General features: G+C 39.4%; 1 protein-coding gene across 2 annotated transcripts in view; it reads right to left on the bottom strand.

Annotated features, from left to right (window-relative positions):
- The window catches only part of LOC138027009 (polycystin-1-like protein 2), a 57,166-nt gene that overhangs the window by 22,592 nt on the left and 6,645 nt on the right, over window positions 1-27,929 (bottom strand). Inside the window, exons 2-15 of one of the 2 annotated variants that reach the window (XM_068874491.1) lie at window positions 19,014-19,342; window positions 15,449-15,590; window positions 15,252-15,361; window positions 13,483-13,541; window positions 12,782-12,936; window positions 11,530-12,262; window positions 11,040-11,248; window positions 10,360-10,600; window positions 9,267-9,429; window positions 7,533-7,715; window positions 7,044-7,106; window positions 6,272-6,397; window positions 5,693-5,920; window positions 4,882-5,136 (exon numbers count right to left, since the gene is read on the bottom strand). In XM_068874491.1, the coding sequence (XP_068730592.1) occupies window positions 4,882-5,136; window positions 5,693-5,920; window positions 6,272-6,397; window positions 7,044-7,106; window positions 7,533-7,715; window positions 9,267-9,429; window positions 10,360-10,600; window positions 11,040-11,248; window positions 11,530-12,262; window positions 12,782-12,936; window positions 13,483-13,541; window positions 15,252-15,361; window positions 15,449-15,590; window positions 19,014-19,342 (2,996 nt within the window). The remainder of the gene's footprint in view (window positions 1-4,881; window positions 5,137-5,692; window positions 5,921-6,271; window positions 6,398-7,043; window positions 7,107-7,532; window positions 7,716-9,266; window positions 9,430-10,359; window positions 10,601-11,039; window positions 11,249-11,529; window positions 12,263-12,781; window positions 12,937-13,482; window positions 13,542-15,251; window positions 15,362-15,448; window positions 15,591-19,013; window positions 19,343-27,929) is intronic. The other variant, XM_068874492.1, reaches the window with a different exon arrangement.

Below are 27,929 nucleotides of genomic sequence, written 5' to 3'. Positions count from 1 at the left end.
TACACTATGCATGAATTACGTAACCAACGTTTCTATTGGCTAGTTCCTTAGTACGGAGTAAACAACTGTTATGTTTTGTGCAAGGTCAAGGCCAAAAAAGAGAACAAAAACCTAGAACAGCAAGAAATTGTCAGGGGCAGCCAACGAGAATATAAAAATTTGGTTTTATCAACGGAGTTGATGTAAATTGGCCACCGTACAGAGATTCTAAAAGCTGACGTTTCGAGCGTTAGCCCTTCGTCAGAGCGAATCGAGGAATTATGGGTTACGTGTAGTTTTTATAGTAGGGTAGGAGCTACGCTATTGGTGGTAACATGGCAACGTGAAAAATAGGAATATATTAGTTAAATGAAAAGCGTTCGTTAATACTGTGAGGATTAAGGGTGCCGATTTGGAAGATGAATTTTTGTTCTAGATTCTTGCGGCTTTCCGTCGTAACTAGATGTAGGGAAAGGCCGCAGATAGCCATGTGTTTTTCGTAGTGGTTAGGGAGATTAAAATGACGAGCGACTGGCTTAGATGCATCTTTGTCATTCTTCTCAACATCGCGAAGGTGTTCGCGGAATCGGTCACCTAGTCGTCTACCTGTCTCGCCAATGTATAATTTATTGCACAACGTACAGGTTATGCAATAAAAGACATTTGCGGAGGTACATGTGAAACGATCGGTGATCTTAACAGATCGCCTAGGTCCCGATATCTTGCTAGTGTTAACAATGAAAAGACAAGTTTTGCATCGTGAGCGCGCGCATTTAAAAGTGCCGGGTTGCTCGTTAGTTTTGAGCGCGCTTCTAACTAAAAAGTTGCCTACGTTTTTGTCGCGTTTGAATGAAATAAGTGGAGGTTGCGAAAAGATTCTACCAGTCTCGGGATCATTTTGGAGTAATTATGATGCTTTTGACTGCGTGATTATGAGGATGGAAAGTGAGGGTGGATGGAATTCTGTCATTCTTATCTTTTTGTGACGTTTGTAGTAATGACTGTCGATCAAATTGTTGGGCGCGATGATGGCCCGCTTTGACCACAGAGACAGGATAGCCACGTTTTTCGAAGAACTGGCACATCTCCTCTGATTTGCTGGAAAAATCGGAGTCATCACTACATAGACGTCGAAGTCTAAAAAATTGAGAATAAGGAATGGAGTTCTTGACATGTGATGGATGTGATGATGAATACAAGAAATAACTGTGAGAATCTGTAGGTTTGTAGTGCACACTGGTACATAGCACGTTGCCACTAATAGAGACTTTGATATCTAGAAAAGCCAATGAAGTTTCCGAAATTTCCCAGGTATATTTAAGAGCCGGATGAAAAGAATTGACGGAGGTTATAAAATGATCGAGTTCTTCTCTGCTGGATGAAATAGCGCCGATACAATCGTCGATGTAGCGGCCGTAGAGTTCAGGTTTGGGGCCGTTGTACTGATTAAAAAATTGGTGTTCAACATATCCTACAAAAAGATTGGCATAGCTAGGTCCCATTCTTGTGCCCATCGCTACACCATTAATTTGTTTGTAATAGTTGCCGGCGAATGAAAAACAATTAAGCGTTAAAACTAGTTCGGCAAGGCGGAGGAGCGTTTCCGAGCTTGGTTCTTTGACAGTGCGTTGATCGAAAAAGTGTTTAAGTGCTTGAAGACCTTCGCTATTGGGAATGACTGTGTACAGAGATGTAATGTCCATGGTGAAAATAAGTTTGTCTTGGCCGGAGAAATTGAAATCGCGGATAATTTTTAGTGCGAGGTATCCGAAAGTTGCCGCAAAGCTTCTTTTTGGCAAAGGTTGGACCGCCAAACAACTACCGCGCCGCCTTTGTCGGCCGATTTGACAACTATGTCACTGCGTTTACTAAGATTTTTAAGCGCCGCCCACTCTTTCGAAGAAAGGTTGGAAAATTTAGTGTTACGATTGAAATTTAGTGTTACGATGGAGATCTCACTTCCAAAAATCAAAAACTCAAAGACACCATTCAGAATCTCATAGTTAATCAAGAATTACCGGACACTGCCACTAATCTCATCATCAACACCCCTAGAACTTCGTGCATTTACTTCTTGCCTAAAATTCACAAACCTAACAACCCAGGTCGCCCTATCGTTTCTGCCTGTAGTTGCCCCACCGAACTCATTTCTAGCTACTTAGACAGAATTATGACGCCGATCGTCAAATCTTTGCCATCATACATTAAAGACAGTACACACGCACTAAAAATTATCCGCGATTTCAATTTCTCCGGCCAAGACAAACTTATTTTCACCGTGGACATTACATCTCTGTACACAGTCATTCCCAATAGCGAAGGTCTTCAAGCACTTAAACACTTTCTCGATCAACGCACTGTCAAAGAACCAAGCTCGGAAACGCTCCTCCGCCTTGCCGAACTAGTTTTAACGCTTAATTGTTTTTCATTCGCCGGCAACTATTACAAACAAATTAATGGTGTAGCGATAGGCACAAGAATGGGACCTAGCTGTGCCAATCTTTTTGTAGGATATGTTGAACACCAATTTTTTAATCAGTACAACGGCCCCAAATCTGAACTCTACTGCCGCTACATCGACAATTGTATCGGCGCTATTTCATCCAGCAGAGAAGAACTCGATCATTTTATAACCTCCGTCAATTCTTTTCATCCGGCTCTTAAATATACCTGGGAAATTTCGGAAACTTCATTGGCTTTTCTAGATATCAAAGTCTCTATTAGTGGCAACGTGCTATGTACCAGTGTGCACTACAAACCTACAGATTCTCACAGTTATTTCTTGCATTCATCATCACATCCATCACATGTCAAGAACTCCATTCCTTATTCTCAATTTCTTAGACTTCGACGTCTATGTAGTGATGACTCCGATTTTTCCAGCAAATCAGAGGAGATGTGCCAGTTCTTCGAAAAACGTGGCTATCCTGTCTCTGTGGTCAAAGCGGGCCATCATCGCGCCCAACAATTTGATCGACAGTCATTACTACAAACGTCACAAAAAGATAAGAATGACAGAATTCCATCCACCCTCACTTTCCATCCTCATAATCACGCAGTCAAAAGCATCATAATTACTCCAAAATGATCCCGAGACTGGTAGAATCTTTTCGCAACCTCCACTTATTTCGTTCAAACGCGACAAAAACGTAGGCAACTTTTTAGTTAGAAGCGCGCTCAAAACCAACGAGCAACCCGGCACTTTCAAATGCGCGCGCTCACGATGCAAAACTTGTCTTTTCATTGTTAACACTAGCAAGATATCGGGACCTAAGCGATCTGTTAAGATCACCGATCGTTTCACATGTACCTCCGCAAATGTCATTTATTGCATAACCTGTACGTTATGCAATAAATTATACATTGGTGAGACAGGAAGACGACTAGGTGACCGATTCCGCGAACACCTTCGCGATGTTGAGAAGAATGACAAGGATGCATCTAAGCCAGTCGCTCGTCATTTTAATCTCCCTAACCACTCCAGAAAACACATGGCTATCTGCGGCCTTTCCCTACATCTAGGTACGACGGAAAGCCGCAAGAATCTGGAACAAAAATTCATCTTTCAAATCGGCACCCTTAATCCTCACGGTATTAACGAACGCTTTTCATTTAACTAATATATTCCTATTTTTCACGTTGCCATGTTACCACCAATAGCGGCCTACATAACTACACGTAACCCATAATTCCTCGATTCGCTCTGACGAAGGGCCAACGCTCGAAACGTCAGCTTTTAGAATCTCTGTACGGAGGCCAATTTACATTATCAACTCCGTTGATAGAACCAAATTTTTGTAAACTACTTCCCCACCGACGCAGGACCACAGTTTCTTTAGAAACTACCCCGTTCAACGAGAATATAGTTCAAAACCACTTAAACATAGCGGTAGATATAGGCATATTTTTAACCCCTAAAAATTTTTCATCTGTTCTGATTTCCTAGCTGAAAGTCCAGTGATCCGAAGATTATTACTTACTTTTTCGAGATTTTCAGCCAGAAAAAAGGCTCCCGAAAAAACTAGGTGACCTTTTTAAGGTAAAAATCCGTTAAAAATGGGCAATTATACCATTTTTCAGATGTTCAAAAATCCTAGGAGCTGCAGGCAAGCAAGACATTTTACAACAAATGTTCCGAAAATTCTAGATCTAAAATCGTCTTCCGAACAGATATTTTCCGAAAATTGACGTTGAGTGCCCCTGATTTGTCGGCTTTCATGATTTGAACTGCACGAGAACCATTATAACGTTACATTCAAGCACAATTTGAACGCGACTAGGACAGTTGCGAAAACAAAGCTTAAAAGAACCATTACGTTTAAGCTTGAATTTTCAGGCTGCTTTTGGCGATGATCGTTTATAAATATTGATTTCATGTTCTTGTGTTGCGAACCGATCGTTCGTGCTCAGTGTTTCTTCGATTTGAAAAATATAGCAAACCTCAATTCACTTCATGTACTTCATACCTGGGATACCGGGAAAAGAAATGTACTAAAATATGATATCAATCCCAAGCGAACGGCACAAATAGGTTTGAAACGAGCAAAATATCTGAACCATACGAATTCTACCGAACTGATTCTGTGTGAAGAGCCGCAAACATCCAAGCCAAAGCACGAATTTCTACGCTCCAGCTTCTCTTTGATAAGAATTTAAGTCAGCGATTTTATGCTCAACACACGAAGCCCATCTTCTTGCAGTGACCGTATGCAAAATTTCTCAGGGTCTAAAGTGCACTTCCAGAATCTAAACGTCCGTTGTGATTGGTCCGGCTACGTAAATTCAGGCTCGATTCAGTAGACCCTCGTGGGGAGGAAGGCATGACGAAGCCCTAAGAGTGTCTGCGTGGGAGGCTACGTATGTATACGGACTGGATTATTTTAGCTGTGGTTGGCTTTTTACCTGTGAATCAACCGAAGGAAGACTACCAGCGTTGTCTCCAAAAAGCGTGTCTGCTGAAGGCAATGCAACTCCTCCATCTCTCTCTCCATCACCCAGTTTTTTGCCGCCAATCTTGGATGGCACCTGTCTATCCAACATCATAGCGAGAGACTTGGTTTTAAAAACGCTCGGCTCTTCGCCTACAGTTTTCGTTCCGAGAAGACTTGATCCCAGTTTGTCCATTAAATGCAGGGTCTTTTGAGCCATTTGTTTACTCTTGAAGTATTAAGACAATAAGGGTAAGAAACGATAAACCCAAATTCGTATGCCTATCCATACGGTGTAAATATAGATACAACACGAAAAGAACAACGTTGTGAACAAAATTCTGGCGCTTTTCCTTGATGCTGTTCAGTAGGAGACCCTTTAAAACCCGTTTTCCGAAATGTTTGTTAATACTTAAAGTGCATAAGCAACAGACTGTATCAATCAAGAGAGAAAGGCTCAAGGTACTGGATGACAATTTTACAGGCAGTAAAGGCTGTAGTTTACTCTTAGGTGGCGAAGGTTGTCTTAGAGTTAGACAATGACAAACTTCTATTCTGCTAAAGTCAATTAGGCCGCAGGGGGCCGTTGGGGGGGGGGGGGGGGGAGAGAATAAACAGATTTCCATAGATTTTGGCACTAAAACCTATTTTGTGTACCGGAAACATCAAAATCACACCACGGATTAATTTAGAACTAAATCTTTACAACCGTATCCCATTATAAAGCCAATCGAACGCATACCAAAACAGCCCTAACGGTCAAAATAATCCGTGCTTAAAATTACTTTTCCCTTGTCGAGTTTTTCTTCTGTTTCCTGGTCTGTATCATCACTGTCTGATTCTTCCTCTTTGTCGTCAACTTGAGCACCATATGAAGCTACGGACATGACGTTAGAGATACCGTGGAGGAGACTGTTACCCACACCTTGTAAAACCTCTGGATCCGCATTGCCGGAACTCATTTGAGCTGAAACAAAATCAGCTGTGCCTTCCAATAGATTAACCGCGTTTTCCTTAGGTAAGAAAGAAAGTAAATGCAGAACTGAGAAATAAAAATTGACAAGTACAAGGCTTCCTAAAGGGAGGAGTCATTCACAACAAGATTGTATACCAACCTCCACTTCTCTTACTTACTCACTCATTCACTCACTCACTCACTCGCTAACTCACTCACTCGTGAACTCACTCAGTCGCTTTTTCATTCACAGACTGAAACACTCCCTCTCTCACTCACTAACACATTCACTTAAGCGCTCACTCACATCAGTCCCGACCTACTTACTCGCTTACTGAACGGGCCAAGTACCTGTCCAACCGCGCCATGTCCAACCGATAAGATCGCTTTATTTGCTTAGGATTTGTACCTGTGAATTTTGAGATATTTCGTCTCCCTGGTCAGTTGCTAAGGCGACAACCAATGCCATCTGACTGACTTGCTCAAGGCTTGACACTTTTACATTGGCCATCTGGTTAATGATGGAGTCTTTCAACTAGAAAGAAAGCCAGTTAGCTTAATAGCACTTACGAAATCATCCTTACGAATAATAATATTGGGAACACTACTTTGGAAAACGTTCCTGGTAGTTGGAAATTTCTGGTACTAATCCTTTTCCTTTCCTTACTACGATATTCAGTTTTAACGATTGGGAACCCCAATTTTGGAAGAGCATTGAAACAGGATTGTTCCTTGAACCGGTTAATAATCAGCCATTTGAATCATAAGCCATACTACACGCAAGACGTATAATTCAATACCTTTTTGTTTCTGTTTTCTTTGTGGCCTATGTAGTTCTTGTCGATGCAATGTAAATACAAAGACTTAAAGAGAGCCATTCGTTTCCTCAGCACTAGTTAGTGTGATCAGCCAAAAGCAAAGATAGGGGACGCAAATACGCAGTGAGATGAAAAAATGCAGATCTAGACCAAGAAATACGGGAGTACCTAACAATAATCAAGTATTCTTGTTTTTTTAACGGCTATGTGGTCACTCGTGATGTAGATGGCGACTGTAAGTCAGGCAGTGAGGTCGACCCATTACGAGACATCCTTTTATAACTAAATTAACGTAAACGTATGTGTGAAATAAATCTACTGAACGCATGCGTGATGATAGAGTTGGCCATTGTCAGTACTTACGTCACGAGCCTTGGCCTTGGTGACCTTATACTTTGAGCGTAAATCTTTCCTAAATGCATCAATCTGCGAGTCAAAGCATGTACAACATGTTCCAAAATTCTATGAAACTGTTCGTGCGTGTCCGTGAAGGTGCCGCCGGGAAAAGTGCTGGGTGCCTCTTGTTGATGTCACATGACAAACGGTGGCTGTGCAGTTTTTTCAGTTCAATATTTCCCCTTTTCAATCCTTTTTTTTTCCTAACAAATTTTCAAAGCAGCCCTGTTGAATGTTAGCCTGAATTCATTTTAGGTGCATCAGTTGCTGATTACAATGGACCTTAAGAAAATCGGATTACGTTGACAGCACTTCCTGTGCTTTTCAAATAACGCTCTTTTACCAGAATCAGCTTGAATAATTAAGCCATTTCTATATACAACGTGCCATACGCATACAAGACGTTAACGTTTTCCGATCTTGCTCAAGGTCCATCAGGATTAATTGTGTAATCACCGATTTCTTGTCGCCTGCTCCGATCTGACCCTCACTCGTATCAACCAATGATAACACCGCATACGCCATCTGAGCTGCTTTGCCAACATCACCTGATTGGAGAAGATCACCTAATGGGTTTTTCTCTCCGCCGGCTATACCCATCAGTGTTCCGCTCAACTCTTCAGCTGGTAATGCTTCAACCTAAAGATAAGAGGTACCATACGATTTTGACGTCACAGCTTCAGATGTAACCAAATAACAGGCTTTCAAAAATTGAAACGTAAAAGACCAAGAGCTATGTCCAGTTAAGTGAAGTCCCCTGTCCCCACTTACTGAAAGTCGTATTAAATCTTAAGATATCTGGCCTTTTTTTTCAGTTGTATGATGAGTCCTGTCGCATTTTAAATTAAATTAATGTTTTGTTTACTCTGCAAAGGTCATCTGACCATAGCTGAAAACAAATTCATAACAAACTGTAAGACACAAACGTCGTGGGTTTAAGAGGACAATGATTTTGCGACATCTATCCAAAAACAGTGAATCTCAGCTTAACTGGTCATGTACTCAAAAGATTGAGAAAAATTAGCATGAACGGACGCCTCTGTTTGTAATGAAAACATTTGAAGGGATATGAATAGCATGGTTTTAATTGATTGTCTTCTTGATACAAAATTGAACCTGCTGGAGACATTCATTTCTTCAAATGGCTGCCATGATGGAAGTTTGCGTTCTTTTGCGTTATTTTAACGAGCTTTCCAGATAGTGAAAACTTGCTTTTTGCTTTTCAGAATATTTGCTCCAGATATCTTTAGGTTTCTGCTCAAAACATGTTGACGCAGCAAAACGTTTCAATGTAATCAAAGAGTATGCTTGAAACTACTGGATAGGTGCAGTTCAAACGTGGCAACAATAACGCAAGTCGGGTAAAGAAAGAAATGACACCCATCGAACTGTTGCTCCTGGGGGCAAACTCATGCACAGAAGACATCCTGTTATGTCAGACAAAAACATTATCACTCCCAATGAGCTTGTAAACAAATGCAAAAATGTGGGGACTGTTGATTTCAAGAAGCACCACTTTTCTCTCCGGCTTTATAGGTCGTTTTCACCGTCACGCAACAAAATAATAAAATCGAAACCGTTCAATGAAATAAGCCAAAAACTTGAAATTTTGTAGGAGGCACATTTATAAATCACCTCACCAATTTTCAGGTCTGCGAGGTACATCGTTTCTGTGTTATTTGTCGAAGCGTTCCATGCATCTTTATAGAGTTTTGTATAAAGCCGCCATGTTGGTGTAGCACCGTTGCACATCTGAAATTCACTTAGCAATTAATGATCACATCTCCTGATGTACCTGAAACGCTCGTACTGCCGAGATTCATAGGCATAGACATTTTTTTCAACCAAATAAGTTTGTATCATGTTGTAACCCAAGATAACAATTCGGAAATTCAAAATGATGTATTATCGAAACGAAGGACGTCATGGAACTGGAAACTTTAAATATCATTTATTGCTAGGTCATCTTCAACCTTCTGTATTTAAAAATTCAAAATACCTTGCCATTTTTTTTATTTTAGAATTTGATTACGTCACTGTGAAAACCACCTATATCTGATCAACAATAGGCGATAAATAGTCGATCCTAGAGAGGGACTGCGGCAGAGGGTCATCTCTCTCTGCCATTTAGCACTGAGGTATATCACAGGCTTCCTTGGTTCAAGGAGGAAAATAACGTTGATTACGTACAAAAACGTAGAGTAAATCACTGAAAGCAGCGCCGAGTCCGTCTATTATCAGAATTTCCAGTCCAACTACGTAACCGTACAAAGGATTCCCCAGGGGCAGTCTTGTCGTGGCCTTTGGTGAACTTCCTTTTTGGATAACAAATCCCCCCTTGTTTGTGTGATATCTGTAAATTGAATAAGTAAGAAATGCAGCTTTCAATACACGTCCAAACCCTTTCTTACATTTTCAATATTGGTAAATTCGCGAATTATGGCTTGCCCCAAGTTCTATCACTTGGGGTGCGTTCGATTGACCGTAGTCCTTAATAACAATATGTGTAGTGATGATTTAAAACGGTATGTCTGGCGTTTTGAAGCAACAAAGGTAATAAAGATATGCTTAAAATGGCATTTTAGCAGGTGTTTGACAATTTTGATGTGAATCTCCGTAAAAACGAAGGATCTCTAACTTCCCTCCAATGTATTCCTATTCTCAGTTTTCACATGACGTCACGACCGCCATGTCCTCCGGGATTTTAACTCTATTATTATGCAAACGCTTCCTTTTGTTTTCGTTGAAAAACATGGCTGTTGATCACGTGAGTGAAAACCAGCAATTGCGGAATACGGTCAATCGAACGCACCCTTATTAGGTAAAACTATTTTTTGTTAGTTTCAACTCGTCATGATCACAGCGAACAAAATTCACTTTCTTGATAGAGGCAAAAACAAATACTCAGGCATCAGTGAAAAGGGGGAATTAAAATCCTCGCTCTAACACAAAGGCATTTATAAATTCACAAACAAGAACATAGTGGGTATGATCGTTTTACCTTGTTTATTCGATCGTTAATTCTACGATATGAGAATTTCGAGTAGGGTTGCACGATTTACTGGCGAGATAGATCACAGAGCGGTATTAAGCTTACTCTAAGCTCTTTCATAAACTATAGTATGGCCACCGTTGTACTCTGTTATGCTAGTCATGATAAGCATAATGATTGCCGTCCTACAACAAGGCCACTTTCACTTTTTACGAGAGCTTAAGATCTGCATGCACTCGCTAAATTTAATATACTTTACCGAACGTTTAACATAGCACCGTCGACACTTACATGAACTCGTACGTAAGTGGAAGATCTTCATCTTCCCATTCCTCGCAGGAAATCGTGAACTCTGTCGTTACCGCAAAACCCATCTCAGGTGTCACAGAGCAGCTGCCCAAACGAGGTGCCGAGTTAGTCTTAAATGTTATATCGCTCTCTTCTACTGTGTCATCATCCAGGTACACCGACCCTATCACTTTGTAGACTGAGTCATCGTCTAACGCGTTCTCATCATTTTCGTCCAGTTTGCCTAAAGTAAAAGAAATTGCAAAACACCGTTCAGTGCAGTTAAGTGATTAAAATGAGTCAGGACTAGGGATCATTTCTTCACCTTAAAGGTGCGAATACAACACACGTTTCTATCACAACATTTAGTGCAAGAAAACTCGAACCTAATAAAAGGATAATATCATAGCCGATATACATGACTTTAACGTAGGCCAAGGTTAATACATGTCATGATTCAGGCCTGAATTTCCTTATTCAAATGTTTTCTCTATCAAGAAGTCAACTATTGCCCAACCGAAGTATCAAACACTCCTTTGAGCATTCTCTAATTCTCATCGCGACGAAAACAAGCCTCTCCCGTCCAGGGGGGGCTCGGCTCAGCTCCTAGGCGACCCCCGTGATTTCAGAGTTGGCAACTGAATGCCTGACTTCTGTCTCATCTTGATCTAAATGGAACTCACCTTTTATCACTAGATTTTGGCTATCCAAGTCAGTGAGTGTCTTATCTTTCAAGTCAACTGTCACCCATGTTTCGTTATAAGCCTCCTGATTGAGCCTGTACAGAGTCCAGTTATACTGCTGAACGTTTTGACAGGAAAGTCCTCTACAAGTGGACTCTATGATCATCCTTTTATTGGCAGTTACTTTTTGTCCACAATTGATTTTGCATCTGTTAGCAAAACAAAAGAAATAACAGTACATGAAGTAATGTTTTCATAGATGAAGTAGTTTGTCAGTTCTATGATTGGCCAGAGACATTTCTTGTTCCAGTAATTTAGTATTGCTTGCTCCAAAAAAAAAAAAAGAAACACTGGGTTGTTGTTACTGCCATGAGAGGAACATCTAGTCTTTGCTGTTTGTGTCGGAAAGTATTAATCATCGGTGTATACTTGATGTGTCATCAAGACAAGTGCATAGTTACATCATTGTACTTAATTTTATCTTCTTTACCTGATAGAAAATTCAATGGATGATTCCACTCTCAGGGTATGATAAGCAACAGATGTTCGATTTTCTTTTTCAACAATCAGCTTGAACACATAGGTACTCTTAGAACCAATCTTGTTCATATTAATTTCCAGAAGAGGTTCAGTTGTATTCATCTTTCCAACACCATATCCAAAACACCCTCCAAGAACCTTCGCCCTTCCGAGTGAACTGTCAATCGGAAGCGTTTCCATGTTCGAGAACTCTTCATTTTCTCTTCGGCAGAGCCATGTAAATGCCATTCCTTGTTCCTGAGCGGCGGAATTGTCGGGATCGTAAGAATCTGTGGCATCCAGTATAATATTCCCTGTTCCCTTCACTGCCTTGTTAACACCCCGCACCTTCGCAACAAGATCGGGTAACACAACCCGGAGAAACCCGTAATCGTAATTCAGGGCTCCTTCTTCTTTCGTCATCTCTGCGATTAACCGTATAAAGTACAATCCGACCTTTAACCTCCCTGGTTCAATCGTGAGATTCAAAGAGGCGATTGCCAAGCGATCGCTCATCATAAACAATCCGTTTGGTTCTTCGATTTCATTGCTCTCCCAGCTGAGCAGAAGTGAAGAGGAAGTGTTGCAACGAATCCCGACCTCCCCACGCACCACTAGCAAGTCAACTGTTGTTACCCTAGTCGCATTGGTGTACATTTTTTGGAGGTCAACGTGAACATCGGGAGGTCGACAAGTATAGTCCACTAACAAATTAACAGTTAAAATAAAAATAAAATAAAATAATTATGATCAATGAACTTTATTTCGGTGTCAATTCTTCTAGCGCAGAGGCCGCACTAACTGAGGACACTTCGCAAATAAACCATCAAGTTAATTTAACTCAAATCAAACATCAATTGTTTTTTTTTAGGAGAGGGGAAAACCACAATACCCGGAAAAATACCTTTTGGAGCAGAGTAGAGAACCAACAACTCCACCCACATGTGATGCAAGTGGCCATCGCCAGCCCTGCTCCACGTGTTGACGTTTCAAAAAAATGTTTTTTTTTTCTTTCTTAACGATGTACTTGAAGTATGGAACTATAAACTGAGACATGTTTAGGAAAAGAAGAACTACCATTCTACATAGGGAAAAAGCATGGATCATAAATACCACACCCCTATCCGGAATGTGCGTATTTGTCGCTACGATCGTTGAGAGTCCGTCGACTTTCATCCATCTGTTATCAATTATATGTATTAAATAAAAAGCTTAATACTCACAAGAATATTGAAGTTTGATGAAATTCGGATCAAACAAGCCCCCTCTCTTTTTAATATAATTTGTGAGGGCGGCAGTAATATCATGAACACTTGCTTCGATGCAGAAAATTTTAACCTCTGCTGATAATTTTGTTTCGGTTCCTTCCGTTTGGGCACTGGGAAAAAGAGCGCAAGAGTAAGTTAAAGCAAGAAAACTATGCTGAACAAAACTCTTTAAGTCAAAGTAGTGAAAGCAATGCGTTCGCCATTTGATGTGTATTCATGAAGGAAGCGATATGTTTTATCAACAAACTCATGTCCTTCTGTAGCCATTGAATTGGTGCTACGTGATTCCATTGGGAACATAAATGATAACCTACCTAGCGCTGAAAAAAAGTTTGAAGGTTGTATTTTAGTTATTCTTTGTGTAACATAAGTTAGATTAATAAAGTTTTATTTTGGTGTACCTTACAAAATTGACAACACGATGGCTTGGAAAAGAAGGATGGGGTAGTTGTAAAAGAGTTGCACTATGTAGGGGATATCATTTTCAACAGTCTCCAGTTCAGAGCATCTTTAAAAAGATTTTATTTGTCCATATGACGACAAAGATCATGCTGATGATGGTGATGATGATGATGATGATGATGATGATGATGATGATGGTGACGATGATTACTAGGGAAAGTAGTAGCAGCCAACTGACCATGTCTCCAACATACCTAAACCGGGCGAGTTTAGCAGACAGGAATCCAGGGGTATTAGCTAGAGCATGTGTACTCTGAAATGAAAAAAAATATCATTTTTAATAGAAAAAGATTTTGCGCCAAAATGGGATCAGATATTGCTCATAAACAAAGCACTAGAATGATAGACTGGTTGAATGCTACCCTGGTTTGAAGAATAGTGAATGTCACTTTCAAAGCTGCGATTCAAGATAACGCTTGAACACTCATTCTAGACTCAGCTTCGTCAGGGGTGACCTAAGATGATGCAAGAGCCCTCTTATGCTCACTGGTCAGTGCCCTTTCCTTTTAATAAGATGGTCATCTTTGCTTAAATACATGCTTATTTAAGCACGCCCCATAAGGGTGAAACACAATTGACAAAACGACAAAACAGAACAGTAACAACAACTGTTAAGAATCCCAACTGGCTGCAGACGAACATCAGATGCAGAATAGAAGTTGAACCAGGTACTATCAGGATAAACTTCAACGAGTGGTCAAAAGGGGTATTGAACCAGGTATCTCTGGTTCCCAAGGCAAGCGCCATAACCACAGGGCCGCACTGCCTCCCTTTCTAGGCCGCCACCGTTACGCGCAATTGGTGGTGGTAATTATCATCCACGTTTCGACAAAGGGTGAGTTTCTACTTTTTGGTGCTCTATTAGGTGTGTACCAAACTGAACCTGTTTTTCTGATGTAGGCGTTTTCAAAATCCATTCATTTAGTGGCATAGAATAAAAAGAGTCGTTCTGCGGATACGGAATTCTTACGTTTGGCAAAACTGTAAATTAACGTCAAGAAAGATAGCAGAGGAACAGTACTTCAACGTTGTGGCCACAGAACATTCCCTTGATGGGCTCAGTGACCCCTTGGATGTACTGGACGACGTCAAAATCACTAAGGAAGTCCTTATCTTCAAATGAGTCAGGAGGAGAAACAACATTACTGGTTTTGAACAGCAGAGAAGGTAAGATGATCGGTGGCTAAAAGAGGTCGCCCCTTCATGGGACGCACAATTAGATTTCCTTCACATTATTTTGATCTTTGGCAAAGCTTAAGTAAAAGCTGGCATGGGCTTTGGCTTTACCTTTGACGTCCGTCAAACGTACGGTCAACAACTAGTTTGCTTATACCTTTGACCACGGTAAAGATAAATTGAAATTCATAACAACTTTGACTTCGCGTTTGACGCGCGTCAAAGGCGAAGTCAAATCTAAAGAGGCTTTGCATTCCTTTGTTACTTCCCAAAGACGAAGACAAACACGATGGCATCGTTGACTTTTACATTTGACGCGTTTTACAGATGAAGTGAAATCTGAACTGGCTTTCCTTACTTCGTTGATACTTGCGTTACGCTTAACCTTGGAATCTCTCCAAGACAGAAGACATTCGAGGGTAAAGTTGTCGTAATAAAGCCCTTTTAATAGGGAAAAATGATGATGTCGATACGAGAAAATCCAAGGGAGTACTGTTAGAAAACGCACGGTAGTATTATTAACAATCAAGTCATCTCAGGTTAGCCTGCGATCAGGCCCAAATGAAAATTGCTCTCATGTCCTCCTATGTCGGCGCTTGCAACTATTTTTCGTGTTTTCGTCCCCTTTCATAACGAAAATGGAGCCTGGTTGCAGGTTAATCTCACGTAAAAAAACAAACCGAAGAATAGATTATGCAGTCTTAATTTGTGCAATTATATTTGTCTACATGAATGAACTTCAGATGGTAAGATTCGAACATAACTTCTGATAGCCATTGTCTCATACCTCAAGCACGACGTCATCAACCATTAGCTGGTACTCCAAGCTCTTCCTATCCAGGTACGTTGTTTTGCAGTTAAATTCTGACAGAAGGAGCCAAACCACAAAATAATAACCTGAAACAATTATTCAACAGTGTTAGAGTGAGCAGTGTCTCTACTTCATTCGGGTAGTTGGAAGGCGTTCCTAAGCAAGACACCCACCTGGTTCACAGCCATAGAGCTCCATCCTCATGGCGAAGTTATTGTGACTCGAAATTTCCATAATCATAACAGATGACGCTACAGCTGGCAAAGGGACATCGTTTCGTTGAATGGAGTTTGCATCTTTGTTTCCCGTGAAAGTCTGAAATTGTGACAACAGCACAACTGAACTAACGAGCGTTTTATGGGAGCACAATTCAAATCGGGAAGCGGAGTTTGCTTGTTTTTTTTTTTCCTTTTTTGAGTGAAATCCAAAGACGAATCATGAAACTATGGAATCCACAGACCGTTCAGATTCTTTAACTCAGCTTTAAATCCAAAAGGAGCAAATCTTTTCAGTCATGTTATCGGAATTATGGACATCAAAAACCAACAACTTCTTTTACACGAACTACAATCTGAATAGATTTTGCAATACATTTTGCTATAAAAACTATACTACGATAAAAGTTATGAAAAAGTTTAAGTTGGCTGAAAAACTAACGTTAACCGAAAGCGTTGACTTTTCGACGTTTCCTTAACTTCATTTTTAAGTGAGAGGATACGTTGGAAAAGAAGCTATAAATGCAAAAATGCTAAACCGTGACATTTTTGACTTGATCAGTAGTGTTATGTAATGTGGGAATATATTGCACATAAAGTCAGTTTTTTTTTTCATAAGGTAGGACTGAGTTTCTTCATGAAAAGCATCTTAAAACTCAGTAATTGTTTTTGGTTCGTTTGTCGCACCGTGAATTTGCGTTATTCATCTTTCTACAAGCATTCATGAGCATAATCAAGTCAATCACCACATCATGTTAATAGCGGGTAAGTCGTACAAATCAATAAGAGTCCCTTTGTTTTAGAAATGCCAGAATGTTCTGCTATCTACTATTGAAAATGTGGATAGCTGAATCAGTTGGAGAGAGTGGGCTGTCTTCAACTATTTCTGACTCTTAGGAAATGTTCGTACTAGCTCAACAGAGACATTAGGGACTTTAAGCAAATCGCTACGGCTGGCGCTAATACGGCTGCCGGAAGTAAATTTCTCCCAAAATGAAACACTGCGCATGTACGTCGGTTGCATCCAGCCGTAGTGTGAAATCTGACTACGTGAGTCGCGATGTTTTGCCGTAGTGGCTACTACGTCGGGTTTATTTCGCTTCTCTGGCCCTTTTCAACGGACATCTCGGCATTTTAAGAATTCTGTTGGATACTATATCCTTTAAAGTCAATTTAAGTCAAGGATTGTGTCAAGGTTGCCTCTCATAAGCTCGTAAATCCGTATTATGAACTTACGATAAGTTTTGGCAAAGGTGTTGGAATGGCGAAGTGAGTTCAGCACGCGGTTGTTTTTCTTCGGTTAAGTTTGCTTTGAGGATTTAGTGAAGATGTTTTATATCTGGATACTATACGATGCTATTTTGCTTCTTTGAGTATAGGTACATGTGTCTTTTTCACTCGATATTCTTTGAGATATTTGTCTCTGAAATTGTATATTTCATCCATCAAATTGTTGTTATTGTACAAGGTGTATAGCATTTGCTTTTGCTCAGAAATAATCTGTTCGTCCTAGCATGGCGAACAACGGCCATCGTCCTTTCAGCGAAGCCATTTGAAGGTAAGAAACTAAATAAAAGAGATTTTAAACACCTTTAGCCCATGTTTCCTTGTATTTTGCTTTGCTAAACGTAAAATTTAGCAGACCACCGAGACGTAGTCTCCCCAGACCTTTTCAGTCACGGCAGCCGTAGTAGCACCATCCGTAGTGATTTGCTTAAACTCCCTATTCATCAAGTCATTGCTGAACACAAATATTCGGCAGTCCTTTTGGAAGGACAGGGTCGTCAGTCACAACTTTCTAAAACAAAGCTATTCAGAAGTTTGAGAAAGTGCCTAAGCAAATTTGATTGCTCGGATCATGTTTTGAAATGTTTTTCATTGAGAAACTCAGGGCTATACCGGCTTACCCCCTTTTAAGTTCAACTCTCGGCTAATCATCCCACGGGACTTACAGTCAAATTATGATCTGCTATACATTTTAAGCTTTTTGTACAACATTTCTTTTTGACCTCACAATGATGGTGAGCTAACGGTGGAAACGTCGTCGCCTTTAGCCAGTGGCTTAATCAATTTCAATCGTCAGTTGTCATCACAATGTTCAGCACTATTTTATCGCAATTTTTTATACTTAAATACTGCTTTTGGAACCTATATTTCCGAAAGGTTTTGTCCATGAGAATTTCTTTCTTTGAACATTTTACGTACGGTTTGAATGAAACGTTTTTTTTTTTTTTTTGGTAGGCAATCGTTTTAACCCTGAGTAAAGCCAGAGAGAAATTGACCATGACTGTATGCGAATCTCGCTTTCAAAATTGAATTGTATAAAAATTAATGAGTGAACTAGTAAGTGGCAAGAGTTCAACTGTTCACTGGTTTAAGAACAGGTTTAGTAAACCTGTTCATAAACCAGTGAACGAAATTCTGCATTTCCTAATTTGAGGCCAACAAAGTCCTCATTTTCATAAAAGGAAAGTTTGCTTTGGTTGCGAAAAGGTTCCAAAAATGTAAAGTTTGAGGAGTGAAAACGCAAGCTATGGGGAAAAAAATGGCCGGAAAAAACCCGGCACGAGTCAACAGACATGATCGAAAAACCGTCCTTATCCATAGTATTATCTTTTGTTCAGTTTTCCTTTAAGACCAAATTAAAACACAAAACCTTTCAAACCACAAAAAATAGATTCTCGCGACTGACTAATTTCACCGTCGAATCTCCATTATAAACATCCTTCGATTTCTGGCGTCACCAAGGGTGGTTTCTTAATTGGAAATATACACTCTTGTAACTTTAAAAAGAAGAGGTACTACAAGTATAGACTTTTTTCATTATTTTTTGTTTTAGAGTGAAAACAATACATTTGTGGGTTTTTCGAGTACAGCCGTTTGGAATCTAATCAATTTGAGGTACAAGTAATTAAACCACTTTGACAACGAAGACGAAACAATGTATATCGATTTATCTTCCAATATTCAGCGCGATATCCCTTTGAAGCCATAATTAATAATAACAAATACGGAAATTGCAGTAAGCGCATCAAAAGGAAAATTTCAATGACAATGAGTGATTTTTACCGATCATGCCTCGAGTTATAAAGAATTTTCTTTGTTTCACACGGTAAGGTGTACAAAGCCTGTCATCCCCTGTCTTTATCATTGATCGTGCCATGCAAAGTCGCATTTCAGTGAAAAAAAATATATATGTATTAAAAATAGTTATCAGGAATAAAGTAGATAAAAAAAACCAAAACTAACAAACTACAGCTGTGCATGGTTGATGTTTTCTTGTTTTCTTTCGTGTTGAAAACGAGCCAATGTAATGGTAACAAAAGATATCTTTAAGAAGCCCTTAATGCCAATCGGGACCAGATTGCATTCATTTAACTGAACAATCTTAGGTGTAAAGCAATGATTTGTTTACCTGTCAACATACAACATAATCGTCAACTGTAACGTATCGTATCTGACTTAGTACGGCACACTGGCAATCATGCTATGAGCTTCGCCATATTTTTTTCCTCCGACTTACCTTGAGGTCTCCATTTAGGTCTTTGAAATAAGAATAATCACCGCCATTGGAATACATGATCATGTATTTCGTGATCCACTCTTGAATGCTATCGTCCCCATATCCCTGAGTGGAGATAGCTGTTATCACCATTTCTCTTTCTAAATCAATTTTTATCCATCGTCCTGCTTGGTTAGGATCAGCTCTGAAGCCTGGTGGCCAGCTAGTTAAATTCAGGCGCGCTCGTTGCGATCCGTAGTTTGAGAAATCGTTGTCGTAAACCGAAGAGACCGTGATCTGCTCGTCGGGGATATCACCACTCGCCATTCCTAGGGACTTGCGGCAATTTGCTGGAAATAAGAGCAAATAGAAGTAAACAAAAGTGTAAACGTATCAACCTTAAGATCCTAAAAATGGCTAATAAACCAAAATATCGTTATAAAAACAACTAAACCTGACAGCTTTTTCGAGGAGGGAAAGGCCCCAACAATTTGCATCTTCCTCCAATCCGTGATAGCAAGGCACCAAATCACTGCCCCAAGTAAAAGTCTCATTTTGACACAGAAAAATGACCGGAATCGCTATACTGCAGCATACTAAACGACGACAAAGGGAATAAACTCGAACTGATTGACAGCATAAGCATTTTGGTATATGTGTATATGAGGGCTTACGCTCGAGGCACGGCAAGTAGTGGTTAAGTAATTTGAATGCTAACACTTACCGCTTGCCGCAGACCAAAGGGGAAACTGGCCATTCGCGAGCATGCGTAATTTAATTCTTCTTATGACAAAATGACAAAGTGAAATCGTAATTCTTCAATGAAATCAAACGTTTGGAAGAAGAAATTGAAAAAAAGGAAATAACCGGAAGTCATCATATTTAATTATTTTAAATATTTGTCAGGTGTACTCTCTGTTTATGACTTTCTATGCAAATCTGGAGTTTGTTCAAGGAATTAAACTTGAAGCTCTTGGTTTTGATCGGCAATTTTCTTCGAGGGAAAGTAATTTGGAACATTGGCTTGGAAAAAAATAAGATACAACGGTCCTCATTGATTGGAACAACTCGAGTTTTTCCTTTTTGCTGACATTGGCGACCGTATAAATTAGAAACCACAATAGTCTCTGAAAGAATCTTAAGTCTAAATAATTCGATAGTTTATACAAAAATTTGCAAATGAAAAATGCAAACAATGATAGAATAGAGACTCCCCTTAGAACCGCAAAGAAAACTTCACAGCTGGATATTCAAGGTTTTGTAATTTGACTGCGGTTATGTCAAATTCAAGCGGGCAGGGGCATAGCGTACAATCTTTCATTCAAGTCATACGAAAGTGCCTTTCTCGACATCTCTGTCAAACATTCTTTCAGCATAATATGATTAAACAATCCAGTCAATGAGTGCAACAGATTATTGGCTTTGCAAACATCCACAAGTCAGCGGGTGGCAGGTCACGAACTAGCCACTCGGCAGGTGTAAAAGGAAAAGGTTTTAATGCATGTGTTGTCATCCTGTGGAAGTCGACCAAAGAAGGACAAAGCACTTTAAGATCAAGTTGTCTAAACTGTATCATCACTATTAAGACCAAAACAAATTGACTTTTCCAAGATTTCCTTTCCTTTTAGTGTCTTAAACCAAATACTGTTACATGTAAATACACTTTCTGGCTAGCTATTTGCTTGGAGAGGCGAAGATCCGACAAGGCGGGTTCATCTTAATTTCATGTAGTGTCATTGGTTTTCTATGTCCTGCATGCACGCGCTTGCTCTCAGCTTAGTAAACCAACTACGTTTGCTTTAAGTTCAAGGACGAAAAACATGGCGAGGGGCGGGAATTAAGGTGTTTTCTTTAGCCAGTAAATTTTGCTATAGGGATAACACATTTTAAAAAGTGAATCCTAACCGTAATTTTATTTCTGAATGTCAACAAAGAAAAAAATGTTTCGCCAGTGAAGACATTCCAATTGTAATTCATCATCCTCCGCTCCATTTTATAACTTCATCCGAGGATGCTCAAAAACTTTTAAGTTGTAAAGATTGAAAATTTCGCTTTGGTCATAGAGTCACAATGCAAACGTCTAATGACTGAAAAACAAAAAAGTGTGTTTGACAGTAAACTGGAACATGACAATGGCGGACTCCGGCGTAAAAAAAAACGCTTTACCCAATATCGAAACGCAGGTCTCGGTACGCAGTCTCATAGTCATAAGCGACCCTTTTTTTCACTGGCACCCATCGATAATCTTCGGTGATTCAGAAATATGTGTTTGGGAGAGTCAAACTGTTCTAAGAATTTCGGTTCTACGCTGCTAGATTTATTAAAACACCACCTAAAAGATTCGCAACCAAGGACAAGTAGTCTCTTACCTTTTCGGAAGGGATATATAATTTTTGCATTTTTGGGCAATTAAAAAGGTCACCTGGCGGTTTCGAATGAGGAAATGGTTCGCAGCAAAGTTCCTCGAGTGCTATACGTTCAGCGACCAATTCTGAAATGAACATATCATGCCCTAAAATTTTCGGACACTTCAAAATACAGCTAAGATTTCCGAATAGATCAAATTCTCCTAGGAGATAAAAACATCCCTTTAGACAGTTTTCATGTATTACAAGGTACCTAGAATTGTCTCTCGAAGGCTTTTGGCTTAATTTGCTCGTTGCGGGCCCTTGTTTTTACACCACCAACTCCGGATCCTTAAGAAAGTGAACCCTCGGCAACTCCGAGTGTTACAAGAACTTTGCAGTGTTAAACTGGAGACAATTTTGCCTACGTTACTACGTTGCTCTCATTATGAAACTTTCAATCTGATTGCATCACAGTTTCAAACAATAATTATTAACAAGTTGAGAGAGAACATTGAAATAAAAATATTTTTTTGAAATTTGCCTGCAAATCGACATCATATATAAAATCTTGTCATTCACGACGGCCAAACTAAAGAGTTGTCTCGATGGTTTCGTCTCCTGGGTGTCTTAGCGAGAAGACTTATATGGAAGCATCTTCATTTTGCCCTGAAAGCTTCCCGAATAAACTTAAGAACATAAGATTCCCTTAATTAAACGACCGTTCGAATGCATTAAATGGTCTCTGTCGACCCCTAAGCCAATAAGTGTTCATTTCGCCATTCAAAATGAATGCAACTGATTGTTTAATTTTCACGAAATAAAAGGTCTGTATGTGAGCCTTGGCTCATTCGCCATGCAAACTGTAAGTAAGGGTTATTTTGAGGTGCAGCCCGAGATGAATAAATCACATATCCACGAGGTGCCTCAAAATAACCGGCTTCTTTGTCATATGGGCGGGGAATCAACCGTGACATGTTTTTGTTCGTTGTTTTGACAGACGTACACTGAAGGAAAACAAATAGTTTTCCGTGCATACACTTCACAATAGAAAAGTGGTTGCGAAAAAACGCAGTGGGGTTTACCCATTGTAAAACAGCATAGTAGACATGTTATTTAGTTAACCTCCAGCTTATAGTCCTTATCCGAGAAGACTTGAAAGTCTGACCATTTGCAGGTGTAATTGCAAAGGCAGCACTTCCTCCTCAGTGATTTAAAGACCCTGAGTTTTGGTCCAGCCGGAGTTGAGCCACCGGTGCGCGGTTAATTCAAACACCAAAACAACCATATGTATACTAAAGAAGCTTAAGAATACATTAGGAAAGATTAGAAAAATAGCTCTGGGATTTGGACTTTGTGGAATAGAACTCACAGCTTTACAACCATTTCAGTTTTTCACAGATGTACTGCAAAGATGGCAGAAATGAGAGACTCTGAAGAAGACCTTTTCCTCACACAAAAGAGGGTTTAATGGCTCGATAGATCGGGGCAATGAGCTAGAGAAATTTGTATCTTCGAACAATCGGCAAGAGGACTACGAAGACTGTGAGTTCAACATTGAGGAGGCGACAGAAGGGTTGTTCAGCTTTGACCACTCGGACGAGCATCATAAAGTCTTAATCAGCAGCGTTGAAAAAGAGAGTAAAGCAAACAAAAAGAAAGCGTCGACCAGGAATATCATAGTCGTGGATGGCAAAGTCCTATTGGCCAGGGACAGTGAAAGAATCCCAAAGAACATTAAAAAGGTAAACGTCGGGTGTTTGATTGTCTGGAAGGAGTGGGCAGCCGAACGAAATGAATAAATGAATGTGTATTCTAAGTAAAATAAATGCAACACTGCTGAAGTAAAGTTGTTATCACTAGGTATGGCAATCCCAGTCGGAAAATGAGTGTTTTTTTTTTCCGTGTCGGTAAACGTCTTGCCTGTCACTCCCCTGCTAAGTGGTGTATTTGTGCATAGAGCCTTCTGCTCGTATTTTCTTAGGATAGAGAGGGTAGTGGAGATGCGTAGATTTCTCTGGTGGACACAGTAGAATGATAAACTTAACCTGCAATTGCGTCGAAAGTCATGTAACGCGAATGGCGTTTAAGTGGATCTTTAAACAAAATATACCCATATGGAGCTCAATAATGGAAAGTTAGTTGGATAAACTAGGCACGCGGTGAAAACAAATACCTGGAATCGTAAAAGCGACGAGTAATGGACTTCGACAACAATCTATCGCCCGTCGAGCCGAAATCAAAGTGAGCTGTATCTCTAATATTTTACCAAGAGTGTGCTGTTATGTAGAACACTGAAACTAAATAAAAAATTCACTGGTATAAAAGCGACAAGTAATGGACTTCGACAACATTCTTACGCCCGTCGAGCTGAAATCAAAGTGAGCTGTACTTCCAATATTTTATCACGAGTGTAGCTTATGTACAACACTGAAACCAAATGGAAAATTATCTGGTAACTTATGGGTTCAACGAAGTCAGGTAAAAAAAATAATTGGAAATGTGACAGTCAAGAATTATTTGAAAGAAAGCTTGTCGACTATTTTGTGCATCATTATTCAAGGAAAAAGGTTCTTCAGGAAAGGGTTTGAACCTGAAGTACATGGTAATTTGACACGATTGAGTTTCTTGTCTTCACGCACGCAATGAAATAGGAAGAGGTTTTCGCCTCTAAGAGCAAATATTTTGTTTGTTTCAATACGTTTTTCGCTGGAAAAGGATTCTGTGGTATTTTCTGCCTTTGTGAATTATAATATCATGTTGTGTATTAAATTTTCGAGCTTAAGGTTGAAATGTGATATGGGAGAATTTTTTTAGTATTGCTGTGTAAGCAGGAAGGGTTCACGAAAATAAACAAGTCTGATGGAAGCGTGCTCAAGTTTCAACAAAATGAGCCCCAAAATCAGTGAAAAATTGTGACGCCGATCAATAATAAAGTAGTTGCTATTTCCAAAAGGATGGAATCATCTGGTGATAAATAACGTCGTACGTCGTATTTTGACTTTGCATAAACAAATGGTCAACCTCAAGAGTTGGGCGATTGTGATCTTTGTTTTGACTTCGCTCATTTTATTGTCAAACTTTATAACACTTGACAGAAAAAGAAACTGACAAAAACCCGGTATCTTGCCATTATTTGACACAGATGCTTCACTGTTTGGCGAGTAAACATGCCGCGGTAACTTAATCACGGCGCCCGCTGAATTCCGGCCATGTCACTTTCGATTTTGCGATTTATTTGTTCAACCAAAAGTAGAATAACAAAATTGAACGTAGCAAAAATCTCCCAAAATGTTTGTCGCTGATCGTAACTTTTTATATTCTATATTCACGGTTCAAAATTAATGTTGTTTTCATGTCGTAAATATTTTATTCTCGATTGACCGTCCCGGAAACTTCCTTCTGCTCTTTCTAAAAACTGTGTATCAATAGTTATTTACTTTTGCATCAGTATTTGTTTTGCATAAAGCAAGGTAACAAAATCTGTACATTGCTGAGTTCGCATTTGTTAGCGTTAATAGTATTTTCGGTCCGATGCTTCTGTTTTATGAAGGGGTATATTGTTTAGGTCACACATCCAGATACTAACCCCACCGAACAGAGTTTAACTTCAGTGAACTTTAGTATTACAAAGCTGTCAGATGCTCACAGGGTACGCTTAAACTTGTGGTGAAAAGAAGTTGTGAGGGAACTTGAAAGATATCAACATGTCAGCCCAGAAGCCAATGTTTCTGTCTTTTCTTTTATTTGTTATTCTTCAGAGACTGGAATGCTGTAGTTCAATACCACACAATTCAGTGCCTTCTGAATTTCTGTAACACGTACCACAGGCAACCCAGTGTATGCTTCACGGAAGCATCTCGTTTTGTTTGGCAGTGTGTGAAATGGAAGGCATGTGGGTGTGTGCAAAGGGAATGTCACTGTAATAATCCCCTAGGGGGTTATTAAAATATCAGCCCCGCATTCCCCTGTTACAATCAAAGCCGCTCCCAGTTTTTCAGACAGCTGTTAATTAGCGGGTTTATTCAATATAATCAGCCTCGAAGAACAAAGGAAAACGAGCCATGTGAAGGATCGAGTGTACTTAATTCGCCTTGCACAATGTAAATGTTACTTAATTCGGCATGCAAAATATATGTTGGTGACCGAATTCGCCAAGCAAAAGGGAAGTGTTACTTACTTCTCGATCCATATAAAATGTAAGTGTTACTTAATTCGCCATGAAAACAGTAATTTTTACTTAATGTAAGTGTAACTTTATTCGGCATGAAAAATCCAATTGTTACTTAAAAGGCCATGATTTGCGCTAGTGCAGTAGAACTTCCGTTTGGGCCCCAAAATGAAGTCGCAAAGGACCTGGCGACGAATTAGTCTATTTATATAAAAAAACGTAACGTATTTAAATATTCGCCTTGCATGCAATCAACCGATCGACACACCCACAATGTAAAGAGCCGTGTTATGAAGTATGGATTGCCCAACAGAATTGCAAGTAGAATTTCGCTGCGAATATTTCAGTCTTTAAGTGTAATTTCATATTTAAAACGCAAATCTTTTATTTGCTTCGCAGTTTGACTGTTGCCGATGACATTTCCCGTTGGCAACGAGTACAGAAATAAAACGACGGGTTATCTATACATCGACTGTAGCCTTCAAATTTAAGTAACGCTTCGCTACGTAAGCGCGAATCAGGCCATTCCCGACTTCATGTCTGTCTCCTCGTCAAAGCAAGTCTAAGTGAAGAGTTTTCCTTATAAAAATTAGTTTCTATTCATTTGTAAAGTATAACTAATTACCAACACAAAAACTTTGCACTTAGACTCGCTTTGAAGAGGACGCAGACATGAACTCGGAAATGGCCTAATTCGCCATGCAAAATGTAAGTGCACAGTTACTTACTTCGCCAGGCAAAATGTAAGTGTTACTTAATTTGCAAAATACCAGCCTTAATTTTGACCCCGAAAAAAGCGCCATAGTTATGACCCATAATTGTCAATTGATAGAGCATTCAGCTAGATCTTGGAGGGTCATTGACTTAAGTCCCACAAGAGACTCGGATATTTTCTGAGTTCCATTTACGTTGCACAAATGATGATGTATTATTTACAGCTTGATGTCTATAATAATTATGATTATGACTGATCACTAATACATCGATCTTTACAAGAGTCAAGGAATATAAGATTACATTTTCTAAAAATTTACAATTCCTTCTTCATCATCATCATTTAGTGTTGTCGGAGTGGGTTCTAACCTAGTTTTAGCGGGCCCCAATATATGATTGGTCCTCGCGTCGCAATTAATCCTTTTCCTTTTGTTTTATTTTGCTTTGCCTTTTTATTAATAACTATTCTCATTACCCAACTCTGTAAGTTAATGAACAGAAAACACAGTCACGAGACAAAGTACAAATATTTCGAGATATTGTGCATTTTAATATTAGTTTGTAGTTTTAATCATAAATAATCACACTTTGTTGTCACGCGAACGAGTCGTGCCAAAACTGTCTCACTTTCCAGAAAAATAAAAATCTCTTTCCACAAACGTTTACCAGCTTAACTGGCTCGTGAAATTACGACAAAACTTTGTAAAAACACTTCGGCGATTTAAAGGTAAATGTTAACTTAGAGAATTCCTCGGTATGTTCTTGTTGCACAAGGTCAGTTGGAGCCTTTGTATAGTAACTGCGAGCGTGAAGAAATTTAAAAGAACACAATAGAGCGAGAACTTCAAAGGACTAAAATAAATAAATCACTAACCGTGAAGTGATCAAATTTTAACTGATTCTTAACTGAAGTAGGAGTTACCCCAGAAAACCGACTTTTTGACAGCTAAACCGACATCTCAGTTCGATTCTAAACTAAGAATAAGATGACTGATTTTGTTGTAGGAACACTCTACAACTAAAACTTTGATACATTTGTTATTAAAGTTTGATGTGACTCCGTCGACGAAATAATTAAGTATTATTGCGACAACTTGATACCATTGAACTAATCCCTTTATCGGAAAGCTAAGTTTTAGCAATTATAACACTAATGTTAAACTATTATTCAGCCTATCCAAAACCGCCAGAAAAAGCTGATCACACTGTTATTTTCAAGGGCTAGATTTAACTCCAAAAAGGGAGTTTAAAAAAAAGGTACAAAACCACTCCATTTTTGGAGTAAAATTCACTCCGGTAATGCTTACTCCGTTTTTGGAGTAAAATGTACTCCTATATCTTTTACTCTTTTATTGGGGTAAAAATTTACTCCAGTATTGTTTACCCCTCCTGTGGTGTAAAATTCACTCCAATTCAAGAGTAAATTTTATCCTTCTATTGGAGTGAATTGAACTCTTTAAATGGAGTTCAATTTACCCTTGACAGAGTGAAATTAACTCCAAAACTTGGGTGAGACAAAAAGGTACAAAACCACTCCTTTTCAAAAGTAAAATTTACCCTCTTAAACTTTACTCCCCTTGTCAGAGTAACATTTACTCTTTCTACAGAACACATTCACCCTCACTAGATCTACTGTACCTTCATTTATAGTCAGATTTCTCACAAAACCATGAAAAGTTCATTTTTTTTAATATTATGTAAAGAAAA

Source organism: Montipora capricornis, chromosome 12 (assembly GCF_036669925.1).
Source record: "Montipora capricornis isolate CH-2021 chromosome 12, ASM3666992v2, whole genome shotgun sequence".
NCBI classification, from domain to species: domain Eukaryota; kingdom Metazoa; phylum Cnidaria; class Anthozoa; order Scleractinia; family Acroporidae; genus Montipora; species Montipora capricornis.
Note: the sequence above shows the minus strand (reverse complement) of the source record. Positions and strands in the feature narration are given on the sequence as shown.